The 16,125-nt window shown below is 45.6% G+C and overlaps 1 protein-coding gene across 1 annotated transcript in view; it reads left to right on the forward strand.

Moving 5' to 3' along the window:
• tmem106a (transmembrane protein 106A) overlaps positions 1 to 16,125 on the forward strand; it is a 60,573-nt gene that overhangs the window by 18,351 nt on the left and 26,097 nt on the right. Inside the window, exon 2 of the mRNA XM_084322417.1 lies at positions 14,869 to 15,016. Coding sequence (XP_084178543.1) covers positions 14,908 to 15,016 — 109 coding nt within the window. The 5' untranslated portion in view covers positions 14,869 to 14,907. The remainder of the gene's footprint in view (positions 1 to 14,868; positions 15,017 to 16,125) is intronic.

The following is a 16,125-nucleotide window of genomic DNA, read 5'->3' on the forward strand; positions in this document are numbered from 1 at the left end:
GACGATCGCCGTTAACTCCCTCGGGAGGAAGAAAGGACGACACTTGATGGTTATATATTCCAGTTCTGGGGAGCAGTGGTTGGATAATTCCTTCACGTTAGTTGGATCGCTCCAATACCTCCTCCACGTTGTTTACCGGACTCTGCTGATGTCCGATCCTTGCGATGGATAAAGAAGTGATCTGCTGGTTGAATTGCGTGGTCTGGAACCTCCGGTGTGAGCCATGTTTCGGTGAAGCAGAGGACATTGCAGTCCCTAACGTCTCTTTGATATTGAATCCTTGCTTGGATGTCATCCAGTTTATTGTCAATTGATTGTACATTGGCTAGCAATATACTGGGCAGTGGTGTACGGTGGCGTCTGGATCTCAGCCTGTTACGGATCCCAGCCCTCTTCCCTCGCCGTCTGGTTCCTCTGTTCCTGGGGTCTAGGAACAAAGGATCTGGTCCTAATCTCCGGAGAATTTCTTCGGAAGATTGAATGCCAGTACTGTGAAGGGGAACATCGGCTGTATCAATGCGACACTTTCGGGAAGTTGACCACGGACGAGGTGAGTCAGTGGATCAAAGACCACCGCCGCTGCTTCCGCTGCGCGCGCAGCCATATGGCAGCTGAGTGCCGCTTGAAGAAGAAGTGCAGCAGGTGCGGCGGCGCCCACTTGGAGGTCCTGCATGATATCAACAGGCGTCCGCCAGGACAACAAAGTGGGCCCGTCACGGTAATGTACCAGGCCGAGGCGGTGGCACCAGTACCGAAGACCCACCAGACCGCCCCCTGGTGTCCCGACTGCTACAGCAGACACTGGGAGTCACGGTGCTACTCGGACGACCGCGAGTCGGCACCACCCCAGAAGATCCAAGGCAACCGACCAACAGGAGTGCTCCACATTGACCAGCATAGCGGGACCCCCTGAGTGCTCATCAAAGTGGTCAGAGTGCTCCTGAGCTACGAGGACAAGGTCCTGGACACTTACGCCGTCCTAGATGATGGGTCTGAAAAGACTCTCCTCCTCGCTTCCGCCGCAGCCCAGTTGGGCCTGCGGGGTACCAAAGAAACAATGACAATCCGTACTATTCAGCGGGACCTGAGAACCATAAAGGGCAAGAACGTCTCATTCAAAATAGCAGCGGTCGGGCAGCCCGCGAAGCGGTACAGCATTACTAAGGCATTTACAGGCCATGACATAGGTCTGTCAAGCTACAACTACCCCATCCCACAGCTGATGGCGAAGTACGAGCACCTACGCAGACTACCTATACCGTTCATCGACGGCGCCACACCGACCCTGCTCATAGGCTCCAACCATGCGGACCTCCTTGTCCCAATCGAGGCGGCCCACATCGGACCTAAAGGATGCCCAGTCGCGGTTCGGACCCGACTGGGGTGGACGCTCCAGGGCCCCCTCTACGGACTTGACAGTCAACCCACGTCTACACGCTGCCTGCACACAAAGGTGAGCGACACAGGCCACTCTCTCGTACAGCCCGTTGAGAGGCTATTGACATTAGACGAGAGGCCTGTGAGAGAACCGTGGGCCCAAGAAGAGGGAGTTCCGAACTCCACCCCCCTCAGCTGCGCTCCAAGCGACGTAGCTGACCTCGAACCCAGCACCCCAAGCTACCTCTTGAGGGTGCGGCCGGACCCGGCCCCTCCTCAGACGGGGCACCGGAAGAACAAGAGGAACAGACGGAGGATGTGGAGACACAGCCAAGCACAGATCAACCAGTCTCAGGCCCGCTTCCTCCTAAGCTCCCTACCATCCCTTCCAGCCCGTCAGAAGCGGGTCAAGGACGGGGACAACTTAAAAGTGGACACAGTCGTCGTGGTCATAGACCAGTCACTACCCCGAGCTGCGTGGCCGGCCGGCCGCGTAAGCAAAGTGATCACTGGTGCCGACGGAAAGGTCAGAGCGGCAGAAGTGCTCGTCCAGGGGCGGACATACACCCGACCCGTGGCGAGGCTGATAGAGTTGCCAAGGCTCCCCGACTCTCTTAATGACGATCATGACCCACTGACTTTGTGAATTGCCCTACTCCTCACAACGGACATTGAGTAGTGGACAAGGCGGTTAATCTGTCTCTGCTTATCTAATTAGGTGCGGACTAATTAGGAGGCGGCTGTTACAAAGGGTCAGATTAAACCGAATATATATATTTATTGCTTGAGATCCCATGTATACTATTTGTATATCGTTTGATATCCCTTGTATATTCTTTGTACATATACACGGAATATCCCTTTACCTGGTACAGGACAGACCATAATATTCGTTCTCCTATTGGAAGCGATCCCCTAGGCGCCACGGCCATACCCCCAACGTCTAGTTCAAAGTCACCGCTAAGACATGCCTGAACATGCCCGGTTTTGCGCAGTAATACGAGACAGAAATAAGGTTGGCACTAGATTATTCACCGTACGTATAAATACGTCGCAGGTGGATACAGCAGTAGTCTTGTCTTATCCTAAAACGTTCGTTCAACGTATCGTTCGTTCCTTACTAGTAAAGCCTTCATCACGAGTCAACGACCAAGTGAAGTGAGCAACCTTGCGTCTAAATAGAGCACTTATAACCGTGTGCGAATAGGATAGTAAAAGTGTCAGAGCTTAGTGAAATAACGTCAAGTTCGACCTAGTTAATGTGAAGTACCGTGCACAGGAGAATCTACACCGGTGAATGCAGAGCCTTTTCCGGCTGGATTATATTGATTTTGGTACCGTGGTTGCTGGAGCAGAGAACCGTCTACCCGCTGCTGTGTGGGATTTACCCGTGAGGAGCATCACTCGAGCCCGTCTCTAGGAGAGGCTGGCGGCTTTCACCTATGCTGTCGCGCATACTTGGATTATAGCTGCTGCTTTCGTCTGCCGATCAAGGGAGTAATGTACCGCCTCCCGTAGCTGGAGCTTATTGATTCCCCGTTGATCCAGACTTTTGCATTCGAACATTCCTCCCCCCTGCTGGCTTACAACCGGAGGGAACCCCCTTAGTATCTCCAGCTGACCTATTAGTGTACCATATATAATTCTTATGCTACGGGTGGTATTAATTATCCCCTGCGTAATATGCTCATGGACTTACGCTCTTGACCTATTCATGCACATTCTTCGCCTTACAAGCGCAACTCTCAATCTTAATAAAGAATGTAAGATAATCTTGGTGCTCTTCTAATAAATATTATTATAAACAGTATTTCTTGTGAAGCCGTGTTATTGTGGTGGTGTTCATCACATATACCTGTGTACTGTATGGCCAGTAGTAATGTACATAAGTAACGCAGTAGTGGTTTAATGATACCATACTTATTCAATACAGGCAGGGAATTGTACCCCTCAGTTACATCGATCATAAAAACTCGGCGACGCAGAATTTTTGCGTCGATGCGTCGTATTAAAAAAAAATATATATCTTTTATATATATATATTTTTTTGCACTACCTATCTTTGTGAAAGTGGCTTCTCAGCTCTGGTCCAGCTGAAGACAAAGCAGAGGAACAGATTGGACATTGTGCATGACCTCAGAGTTGCTTTACAAAAAACCTAGCCTGTACCGTGACAGATTACATCCCAACACCAAGGGAAGAAAAGTCCTAGCTAGCAATTTCCACTGCTATGTCAGGTCTGCCTCAAAGTGATGTCAGGACTATAGGTCTTCTCAGCACCACTCCCTCCACCATGACATGTCACAAGTGCAGCCCCTCCAAGCTGTAACTTACGAAGAGCCTATTACGCAGCTACCTGTAGGCCTACATACATTACAAAGAGACAATTTGATGTACATTAATTATCATTGTGCCCTCTCCTCCCCGCCTCCCGCTCCCATTCCAACAATTGTGGGCTACAGGCCAAGTAAACTGCCGGTGGGCAGGCGATGTAGAGGGGGTCACCTGCACGCACTATCCATAGGTACTCCAGCTAACCCAGAGAATAGCTCCACTATTAAAATGGCCCTCCTCAATCCTCGATCCATAACCAACAAGTCTTTTATTATAAATGACCTTTTTGTCCGGGAAGAGTTAAGCTGTCTATTTCTTGTAGAGACTTGGCAAAGAGATCTGGAACAGACCCATCTCAATGAACTCTGTCCGCCGAACTGTAGCTCCATTAGCACTCCACGGCTATCTGGTCGTGGAGGTGGCCTTGCGTTGGTCCATAAAACTTGTATTGCATGTCGGACAGTGAACTCTGAGTCCTTTCAATCCTTTGAACTACAAATCACCATAGTTGGCAGAGCGCATCCATTTTATTGTATTTTAATTTATCGCCCTCCTGGCTCCACTAGTCTTTTTTTAACCGAGTTTACTGAGTTACTTACATCAGTGATTAAGCTGGACAACGTGCTGGTCACCGGTGATTTTAATTTTCATGTTGATGACGTCGCATCAAAAGCCGCATCAGATTTTCTCGCGATTACTGACTCTTTTAATTTTGTTCAGCATATTTCGGGTCCTACTCATGTAGCCGGGCATACTTTAGATTTCGTTTTCTCACATGGGTTAAACATTAAGAATGTCAACCTCCAGGATTTCCATCTCAGTGACCATAAGTGTATACTTTTTGATGTTTGTTTTAACTCTGATGTGCTCCCTCATAACCAGATGACGCACCGACGTATAATTAAGCAAAACTCTGCAGATACATTTTCAACATTATTTGACTCTGATGTTCTGTCCAATTGCAACGAGTTAGAGTCCCTTGTGCAGTCTTTTCATGACCAATGTTCCACTATTTTTGACATAGTTGCTCCTTTTAAATCCAGACCTGCCTCCCGTACCAATTCTACTCCCTGGTTCAATGAGTCTATCCACAGTTTTAGACGTCAGTGTAGAAAGACAGAGCGTTTATGGAAAGCCTCCAAGCTTGAAGTCCACAGGTTACATCTCAAGGAGCTATTGATCCAGTTTAATGACATGATAAGGGATGCAAGAACTGCATATTTTGCTAATCTAATATCATCCAACAGGGGAAACTCAAGGGTTTTGTTTGAAACAATCAATACTATTGTTGCTCCTGTGCCTCCATGTGTACCTGTATATTCTTATACTGACTGTAATAACTTTTTGAATTATTTTGTGGATAAGGTCAGTGGTGTTAGAGCAGGCATCTGCCCCTCATCCCTTTCTGACAGCCTTCCTACCACTGTCTCTCCTCCTCTCACGCTGCTAGACTCGTTCTCTCCAGTCACCTTAGAGCAGGTTTCTATAGTGCTGCACAAAACGAAACCCTCTTTTAATCCCCTTGATGCTGTTCCCTCATCCCTGATTTTAGAGGTCCTTGACTCAATTGGTCCCACAATTCTGTCAATAATTAACCGCTCTCTGGCATCAGGTTCTGTCCCTAGCCTTTTTAAACATGCCATAGTTCAACCTCTTTTAAAAAAGGCTAACCTAGACCCCTCTCTTCCTGAGAATTACAGACCAATCTCCAAACTACCTCTGCTGTCCAAGGTGCTGGAGAAAATTGTGGCTGAGCAGCTTCTCATGGTTCTAGAAACCCATAATCTGCATGACCCATTCCAATCAGGCTTTCGGAAATTTCATTCCACCGAAACAGCCCTTCTTAAGGTTACCAATGACATTGTAATGGCTGCAGATGATGGTAAACACTCACTATTAGTTTTATTGGACCTCAGCGCAGCCGTTGACACGGTTGATCATGTCACGTGGTTATGGTGCGTAGGCTCAATGATGTGTTTGGGATCTCTGGGTCAGCACTGAGATGGTTCTCATCTTACCTAGCTGATAGAAGCTTTTCTGTGTCAGTGGGTCAGTTCATGTCGGACTCTACCCCACTGTCCTGTGGGCTTCCGCAGGGTTCTGTGCTAGGGCCAATGCTGTTCTCCCTATATATGTTTCCCCTAAGCCAGATTATTAAACGTTTTAATGGAATATTTTATCAATTTTATGCGGATGACATCCAATTGTATTGTTCTTTTAAGCCCAGTGAGTGTAATCGTTTTTGCATTATTAATGAATGCATCGATGCCATCAAGAGCTGGATGGCTGATAATTTCCTTCAGCTTAATGCAAGTAAGACAGAAGCCCTCATTATTGCTCCCGACCACATTATCCCCATTATACAAAATTCTATTGGACCCTTAGGTCAGTGTGTCAAACCTCATGTGAGGAACTTAGGTGTGAGGAACTTAGGTGTAATTTTTGATGACTCTCTGTCTTTTAACAGCCATGTCAACCAGCTCACACGGTCATGTTTTTATCAGCTCAGAAACATTGCCAAATTAAGATTTGTTGTTTCTAGAGCTGAAAAGGAAATGATCATCCATGCTTTTATTTCATCACGCCTGGACTATTGCAATTCAATTTTTACCTGTCTGGATAAATCTGTGCTAAACCGCTTGCAAATCATTCAAAATGCAGCGGCAAGGCTTTTAACTGGGACAAGTAGGCGTGCCCACATCACCCCCATTTTATCCACTCTACATTGGCTCCCCATTAATTATCGTGTCCATTTTAAAATTCTTGTTTTAACTTTTAAAGCCCTCCAAGGTAGATCCCCTGTGTACATTTTTAATTTACTGCGCCCCTACTCCCCCAGTCGTGCACTTACCGTACTTTTCGGACTATAAGCCGCGGCTTTTTTCCCCATTTTTCGACCCTGCGGCTTATATAACAGTGCGGCTTATATGTGGACAAAACCCGAAAATCGAAATATTGCTTTTTTTACTGCATTGAAATGTTATTTATCTGTTCCCTTATTTGCTAAACTTAATACAACTTGTAAATGAGTTAATGTTATTTGTCCGACAGTATTGAGTCCCAATGGGAGTCATTCTCTGTAGAGGTGGGAACTTAAAGCTCAATATAAGAACGGCCATGCACTCACACTCACAGAATCGAGAAAGAGCAATCAATCTGTCAATCCTTTCCGTGTCCGGGCCGGGTGAGGTTTCCCGTGTTGAGTCAAATTAAGCCGCAGGCTCCACTCGTTACATATGGTAATTAAACATTAAAACACATGCGGCTTATAGTCCAGTGCGGCTTATATATGTACACATCATTCAATTTAGCTGCTGCGGCTTATAGTCAGGTGCGGCTTATAGTGCGAAAAGTACGGTAGGTCCTCCCACCAAAATCTCCTGGTTGTCCCACGGACCCGGTTAATAACAAAAGGTGACCGGTCCTTCCAATTTATGGCCCCTACCCTTTGGAACACCCTCCCCCTTTCTATGCGTTCACTTGACTCCCTATACACTTTTAAGGAACAGTTGAAAACGTTTTTATTCAGACAGGCTTTTAAATAATTCCTGGTTGTATACGTTGTTTATTTATTTATAATTGTTATGTTTTTAGTTGCACTCATATTTACTTATTTAATTGTAACTATGCCTATGCTTACGATGTGTCAGAATTGTTTTATGTGTAGTGCGTTCATCTCTATGTTGCTATGTTTTACTTCTGTGAAGCACTTTGTGATTTTATCTGAGAAAGGTGCTATACAAATAAAGTTTACTTACTTACTTACTTACTTGTCTACCATCACCCCAGACTTTGAGACTCTTGTCAGGAGCAAACAACATCCCCAGTTATCCCATTAGTTCCCTGGGATGTTAAGCTAAGAAGTCTGCTAAGAAGGATATATTATTTATTATTATTATTTTATTTCATTGTGTTTTTAGCCCTAGTTGCACTTTTGTTGCAACCCCAGTTATCTCATTAGTTCCCCCAAACTTACTGTCGGTCTGTTATGTTAAGCTAAGAAGTCTGCTAAGAGCCCGGAAAAGGAGCCGCGCCCACAGGAAGCAGAGATGGAGGTTGTGACAGAAATAATCGTTAGATTAGTCGACTAATCGAAAAAATAATCGACAGATTAGTCGACTACCAAAATAATCGTTAGTTGCAGCCCTACCCACAACATAAAAATATATATATATATTTATTATTTTTAATTTTTTAATCTTGAAGCTTAGAATTAAAATCGAATCTTGGCCCTGAAGCTTCGAATTCCAAAAAAGAATTCGAAGGTCAGCCCTATACTATAACCGTTTCTTGCCTGGACCCGCTATTATTCTCGTTTTTTGATGCATACGCTGTGGACTTAACGTTACACACACACGTTCGGATCGAGGTGAAGACATGCTTGGATACAATGCATGCAACGCAAGATTGATATCATATAGCCCTTACCTTGACTAGGATCAGTGGTGCAGTGGTGGTCCCACGCGGTACCACACCGACCCGGCAGTTTTCTGAGCAGAAGTATGCGCACGGATGTGCGTGCACACGCGCGGCGGCGCGCACACAAAAATGCGTTCACAACTTTCACTCGACTCGTCGCGCCGTGCGCCAAGTACCCGGCACTTATCTATCACCTAGTCTTTGCATAATAATAGGATACCAATAGCATAACAAAGAAAGAGAAGTGCAAAACCAAAATACAAGCCCTGTACCAATTGGTGTGGGTTTGCTTGAGCTGTGGAACCAAATGGTCCCGACTGGAAGTATGAGACATTTCGTTGTGCGTCAGAAGGAAACTGTAAACTGTAAGTTGCATTGTTAATTTTTGTTTGTATTTACTTTTCTAGTTTAAGTTAATTCAATTAACACTTTGGTTGCCTAAGGTTAAATTAATGATATACCATAGATTGCCAGCGCTATTTGTCTATGGAGAAAGTCCCCTTCTTTGCAGGGCTATAACTTTTTAAATTCTATTGCTACATTGCCATTATTAGGGCCCATTCAAAGTCCTATATGTATTGTTCATTGTGTAGCAACGTTAAACTTTTTCATTCACATATTCATAGTAAAGTATGGTCTAATGTATAAGTATGTTTTCATCTCTTTCTGCAGCTTTCTCCAGAATGTGATATATAGCCCCAAATGCATTATATTGATGATGAAATACAGTTTGATGGCAATCAGCGCGATATAAAAAATTCCAACTAGACGTACTTCTAGAAGTTACTACACGTCATCTGATGTTGACCGGATGGGCGAGGGGGCGTTTATAATTCCGTGGGCAGCGTTATACCAATCATCTAATGTGGGTCAAATGTTGATAATATCAGTTATTATCGAAGAAGGTAACGTTACACGCTGAAACTCACCCCAGTCTCCGCGCGCCGTTGGGCGATCATCGTCGAGTAGAAATTTTATCATTATGGGATATATTTTTACCCGGTCCATCTCCAGCTTGTATAATGGTATATACGTCCAAATCATGTTGTTTATCGAGTTATTGGCAATCGATCACCGTGTAGCGTGACGAGCCAGAGTCACATGAACCATAGCGAGCGCCCGGAAGTACTACGGTCGTCATGACAACCTCTATTCAACATCCTGTTTTGGCGATTGCGCCGATCGGCCACCAGATGGCGCTCCTGAACCGCCAGAGAGCTCAGTGGGTCCTGCTGGTGGATCTCAGGCCAGCGGAGGGACATTATGAATCCGATCGCAGATTTTTGAAATATTGATATAAGGACGCTGTACAGCGTCCCCCGGCAACTTTAGCATGGCTAGCAAAGACGTGAAAAGACGTGTCCCGGCACTCAAAGTGTTAAAGAAATTGTAACTACAATATTGTATCTACAATTACATTTAAAACATTGTTTGTTTTTCAACCATATCTGTTGACAATATAATTTCTTTATATATTGAAGGCTACATCCTGCAACTTTTTTCAGCTTTTCTATTTCAAGGCAATATTTACAAAAACTAAACTAAAACTAGTAATTTCCTATACAAACATGTTTCCTACTATTTATGCATAATAATCATCTGTTCTGTGCGCACGCAAGGGAACATGTATGCGCAGTGTCGTCATTTAAACGGCGTACAGGCAGTTCTGATATTACGACCTTTGGTTCTATGAAAGGCGCTGTATAAATTTGATCTATTATTATTATTATTATTATTACGACTGCACCCCTGACTAGAATGTACCCCAAAAAGAATATTCCAATTATCTGATCGTGTCGCCAACATAATCCACCACACATCATGCATCGGGAGCATTTGATTCTTGTCAATCCAACCGTTATAACCGCTCCCCTTGCACGGAAAAATAAATTACAGGGAGACTAGGGCTGGGCGATATGGCAAAAAATCATATCGCGATAACGATATGATAATGTTATCATATTTCTCGATATCGATAATTATCGAAATTGTTATAAGTATAAAAAAAATTTAAATAAAAAAAATATATATTTTTTAAACAACAGATGTATGTTTATTTTGCAGCAATTCTTTGTCGTTGCCGCCATCTTTAGTGTTACATCCCCTCACACTCCAGTTCTCAGGCTGCAGCTGGTTTAAAAGCTAAAGTAAACCGGCTTCTCTGCTGGCTGTGGCTCCAGGGGAGTTGAACAGTTCTGGCTCTGCTAGTTTATTTTCGATCTTTTGGCACTTTTTTGCACCGTGACTCGTGACTGGAGTCTAGCTCTGCTAGCAAACATAGCCTACTGTGTACAGACGGTTTCAAACTGTATTTTAAATTAGAAAGCAAACAAAATAAATGGACAAGAGAAAAATAAATCTCAATTTGGTCAGTATTGTCATTTGGACAAGCAAAGCCATTACTTTAAGTTGCAGGCAAGAAAGACAAGTCTGTCCACTGTCTCTGTAAAACTGCCCTGTTGCAGGTCAAAAAATAAATAAAAAATTATATAAAAAAAAAAAAAAAAAAATTTCGATTTTTTTTTATTTAGATATTCGATATCGATTATTAAAATATATCGCGATATTTATCATTATCGTTATATCGCCCAGCCCTAACGGAGACATTGGATCGACGCACAGGCGTGATATTTTTTTCGTAGCTTCTGTGAGCGAAGACGCTCTTTGATTGCAGCGAAGAAGAAAAAGACGCTCTCCGATTGGCTAACCCTAACCCTAACTCTAAGCATAACCACGTCGAAAGAGGGCCTAAGCATAACCACTTCAAAAGAGGGCCTAAGCATAACCACTTCGAAAGAATGCCTAAGCATAACCACTTCGAAAGAATGCCTAAGCATAACCACTTCGAAAGAATGCCTAAGCATAACCACTTCGAAGCAGAGAATATATGTGCCGCCCGTTCCACCTCCCCCGGGAGTTTACCGCGGTCATTATGACCGCCGTATATATTCCCCCACAGGCGAATACTAGCAAAGCGCTGGTGGAACTACATGATCACCTCAATAAACACCAGATCAAGCACCCAGACGCAGCGACGATCGTGGCTGGTGATTTCAACCAGGCGAATCTGAAGAAAGTGATGCCGTCCTTTTTTCAGCGCATCGCCTGCTCCACGAGAGGGAGGAACACACTCGACCACTGTTATACCCCGTTCAGAGCCGGCTACAAGGCGGTAGCGGCACCGCCATTGATGGGGTCTACAAGCTTGAGCAATCACGACTCCATCTTGTTATTCCCTGCCTACAAACAAAGATCACGTGACGCCGTCGTGTCACGTGAGACAAAAAAATGGTCTGACGAATCAGGCCACGCTCCGGGACGTGCTCGCAGACACGGATTGGAATATGTTCCAAGGTAGCGCCAGTGACGTCAGCGAGCTCGCAGACACCGTGGTGAGCTACATTACAACAATAGCTGATAGTATTGTCCCCACGAAAAAGGTGCGGGTTTTCCCAAACCAGAAACCGTGGGTGGACAGTACTATTAGAGCAGCTCTGAACTCTCGCACCACTGCTTACAACCTGGGCAGAGAGTCAGGAAACATGGAGGAGTATAAGGCTTCAGTCTATACTCTGCGCAAGGCTGTTAAACTTGCTAAGAGGACATATGCTGATAAACTGGAGACACAAATGGCACAAAACGACACAAGAGGCTTATGGCGGGGACTGAAGACAATAACTGACTACAAAGTCAGCGCCCCCTCAATGGGGAGCGACGACGCCTCTCTCACGGACAAACTCAACTCTTTCTATGCTCGGTTTGGTGTAGACAGTGGCGCTGCTAGCTCTCCGGCTAGTGACCTCACTGGCGCGCCGGCTGTTGTGGAGGGGGGGGGGGGCAACCGCGGGGGGGCTCTCTCGTTGTCGGAACACAGTGTGAGAAGAGCATTTATGCAGGTGAACACCAGGAAAGCGGCAGGCCCAGATGGTATAACAGGACGTATACTTAAGTCCTGTGCCAACCAGCTAGCCCCGGTGTTCACCGCCATATTTAATCAATCCCTGGCGGAGTCAGTGGTCCCTGCCTGCTTCAAGATGTCTACCATCATCCCTGTACCGAAGAAACCCTCCCCAACATGTCTCAATGACTACAGACCGGTGGCACTCACCTCTGTGGTCATGAAATGTTTCGAGAGGCTGGTCAAGGACCACATTTGTGCCTCCCTCCCCAGTGATATGGACCCTATGCAATTTGCATACAGGACAAACGGGTCCACTGACGACGCGGTCTCCCAGGTACTGCACAGCACCCTCTCTCACCTTGACCGACAGAAGGGGGGCTATGTGAGACTGTTGTTCATTGACTACAGCTCAGCGTTCAACACCATAGTCCCCACCAGACTGGTGGACAAGCTGATCGAGCTGGGTCTGAGCTCCGCCCTGAGCGCCTGGGTACTGGACTTTCTGAGTGAAAGACCCCAGGCGGTCAGGGTGGGGGGTCAGACCTCCAACACCATCACCCTGAGCATCGGGTCCCCCCAGGGCTGTGTTCTGAGCCCCCTGCTGTACTCACTATACACACACGATTGTGTGGCCAAGTTCAGCTCCAACTCCATAGTGAAGTTCGCAGACGACACAGTGGTGGTGGGGCTGATCTCGGATAACGACGAGAAGGCCTATCGGGAGGAGACAACAGCCTGCTCCTGAACATTGGTAAAACCAAGGAGCTGATCGTGGATTATAGGAGAGGACAGCAGGAGACACACACACCACTGATGATAAACGGGGCTACCGTGGACAGGGTGAGCAGCTTTAAGTACCTGGGGGTCCACATCTCAGAGGATCTGACATGGTCAACACACATAGACACAGTTGTAAAAAAGGCGAAGCAGCGCGTCTACCACCTGAGACAGTTAAGGAAGTTCAGAGTATCGGGGAAGATACTCCAGTCCTTCTACTCCGGAGCTGTAGAGAGCATCTTGACTGGAAACATCACTGCCTGGTATGGAAACAGCACGGCACAGGACAAGAAGGCCCTACAGAGAGTGGTGCGCTCAGCCGAGCGTACCACGGGTATTGCACTACCTCCCCTGCAGGTTCTATACAACAAGAGGTGCAAATCCAGAGCCTGCAGAATAATGAAAGACCCCCACCACCCCAACAACAGCCTGTTCCAGCTGCTGAGGTCAGGCAGACGCCTGCGAACCCCAGCTACTAGGACAGAGAGGCTTAGGCTCAGCTTCTTCCCCCAGGCCATCAGAGCCTTGAACACTGATCACTGAGTGCCACAGAACACTGAACTCTCCACACACAAGCACACATGAGCACACACGCGATACGCACGCTGTGCACGCTCACACACCAGCAGCCACTTTAACATGAGCAGACACACACTCATGCCGCACACGCCCACACTTATGGCCAAAAAGGAAAGGTCACTTTAATATTAGTATAACAACAGTAACAGTGTATTGCACTACCTAAGCTACCTAGCATGTCCTATATGCCCTGTAAATAACTATGTACAGATACCGAGATGTCCCACCATGTTACCTGTTACCTGTTACCTGTTTATTGCACAATGTTGTTTTTTTATTGGATTCTATTACATGTTATACCACTGTATTGCACATCGTTGCGGGCAAGACCACCCGCATTTCATTGTATACTTGTATGCCGTGACAAATAAAACTCTTGACTTGACTTGTCTTGACTTGACTTGATATGTACAAGGCGGAAGAGACCCTTCGGAGCTAAACCAGTCAGAGAGGGTATTTTCTTCTTCGCTGTACGCAGCCTAGCCAATCAGAGAGCGTCTTCGCAAACAGGCTATGGAAAAAAATCACACGCCGCACAGGCCAAGATACAAGGTTTCAAAGGGTGCTCGATACCGCCTTCTAGCTGGATGCGGCCGGTATTGCACTTTGGCGACCTCAGACCCATTCCCTATGGTAACACCAGGCTCCCTGGATGGATAATGAATAGAAATATCGAAAAAAAGGAAAAACTACCCAGAAACGTTTTGGCACTCAACGGTTGGGGCCCAGAAACGTATTAACACGTGATTGGCACCCAAAGTGTTAAGGGCTATATTCGATCAAACAATTGATACTCTCAACTACACTATAATGTTACCAAAAACACAATCTGATGTTTTTTGTTAGTTCTAATGCAAGTGTTTGTGTCCTGTCACAGTCATTTGTGTATGCTATCTAACCCAGTAGCAATATATAAAAATTGTGTTTAACTCAACCAGCAATAACTTAATTATGGACATAAAACTATATAAATGGGCAACTGGCAACTTTTTTTTTGGGTCAGACCCACCTTGTGGACTCTGGTCACCTCTAACGATTTAGTGTGAGAAAGAGAGTTTATAGACAGGTTGAAGGTTTGTGGGCGGGGGGTATGGATTTATAAGAAAGGAACGGGTCAGTTCGCTCTCAGCCACCTTCTCCAGACATCAAGAAAGGTTACTCGGAACATAATGGAACTTATGGAAATGTCACTTTAGGCCAAATATCTTGAAATGTTTTGGGTGATCTTCAAGAGTTGTTGGAGTCCAGCACACAGAGATCGTAGCAGGTTATTGAGAGTGTGACGACAAACCCTCAATCTTCAAGGGGATCGACATTCTTCCAGACTCTTTTGGTCTCTTTTCTAAAAGAATAATCTTTATTATTATATATATATATATATATATATATATATATATATATATATATATATACACGTATATATGTTTTTCCTTTAAATTTTTTTACTTACTGGACTGGTTGGTGTATCGTGGTTACATTAGGATACAACATAGCAAAGAAGACCCAGAGACCGAGGAGTGATGGAGAAGAAGAAATGTTTACCCCACAGCCTTCCTCCATACGGGACCTTCAGCTCTAGTGGGGAAGACACCTGTCCCACTTGTCGTGGAATAGGCCGCATTAGGAGAGGTGGGTCTCTTCAACATTAGCAAAATGGGTGATTTGATTCATACAAGGTGGATGTGGATGGTGGGCAGATATATGTATATATATACTGTATACACATTAAAAAAAAGTCCACATAGTTTACAACAACAGGTTTACAATGTAGTTCTGTGCCACACTAGCTCACGCTCAGCGTCTCATGCATAATCTCGCTTCAGCGTATGCACACTGAATAAATTTCAAATGTACCTTTAAATGCCAGCATTCATCTGGCCACACCCCCATCCGCCTACCTACATAAGCCGGGATGGGCCACACACTCATCTCCTTCGCAAATTTCATCACAAGCAACGTGTTGCTATATGCCCACTTGACGTGGAGAAAGTATTGCTCTAAGGAAAGGAAGAATAAGGAGAATACGTTGACATCATATCTTTATTTTCTCTCTCACTATTTTAAAACGAGAAAATACGGCGATATTGTCTTCGTACTGGAGTGTCTGGAAGATGGTGATCATTCCACAAACTCCACCGGTTTCGTATTGGGGGTTCACGCCGCTACATACCTCCCAGCTACAGTCTTCTTTGATGCGGCTGGACGGAGTGAAACCCTCCGGCGGTGCAGGGACTGTAGTGGCGCGCCGCTGTTGTGAGAAGCGGTGCGTTCCAGGTTGGGTGAGTAGTGTTTTTGCTGGCAGGCTCCACTTGTCTGTTAGTGCTATGGGGACTAATTGACAATGTTATGAAAACCGGGCCCAGGCTAGGGTCCTTTGTTCAGTCTCCTAGACGACAGGAGACCTTGGTCTGAAGCCATTTTAGTTAACTAGTGGGCCGCGACCATTAACACTGGTGATCCCTGTGTTTTCTGGACGAGTGGTTTTCCCTCTGTCCCGTGTTAAGCCCCTTCTTTCATATCCAAATGAGAGTATTCCTTCACGAGGGGATATGTGCATGGATGTGCGATAGCGGCAGATCCATGTTCAAGTCAGCTACACAGGCCAGTTTGGTATTGTGCTGATTCCGTCGGGTGTTGGTAAAATCACCGTTGTAAAAGCAGTGTGGACATCTTGTTTCTCTTTTCTCTAAAAAAGTGAGGAGAGGTTCAGAACGGCGGCCTGTCTGGGTGAGTGTTAT

The sequence above is a fragment of the Notolepis coatsorum genome (genome assembly GCF_963971535.1).
Source record: "Notolepis coatsorum genome assembly, chromosome: 10".
NCBI classification, from domain to species: Eukaryota; Metazoa; Chordata; class Actinopteri; order Aulopiformes; family Paralepididae; genus Notolepis; species Notolepis coatsorum.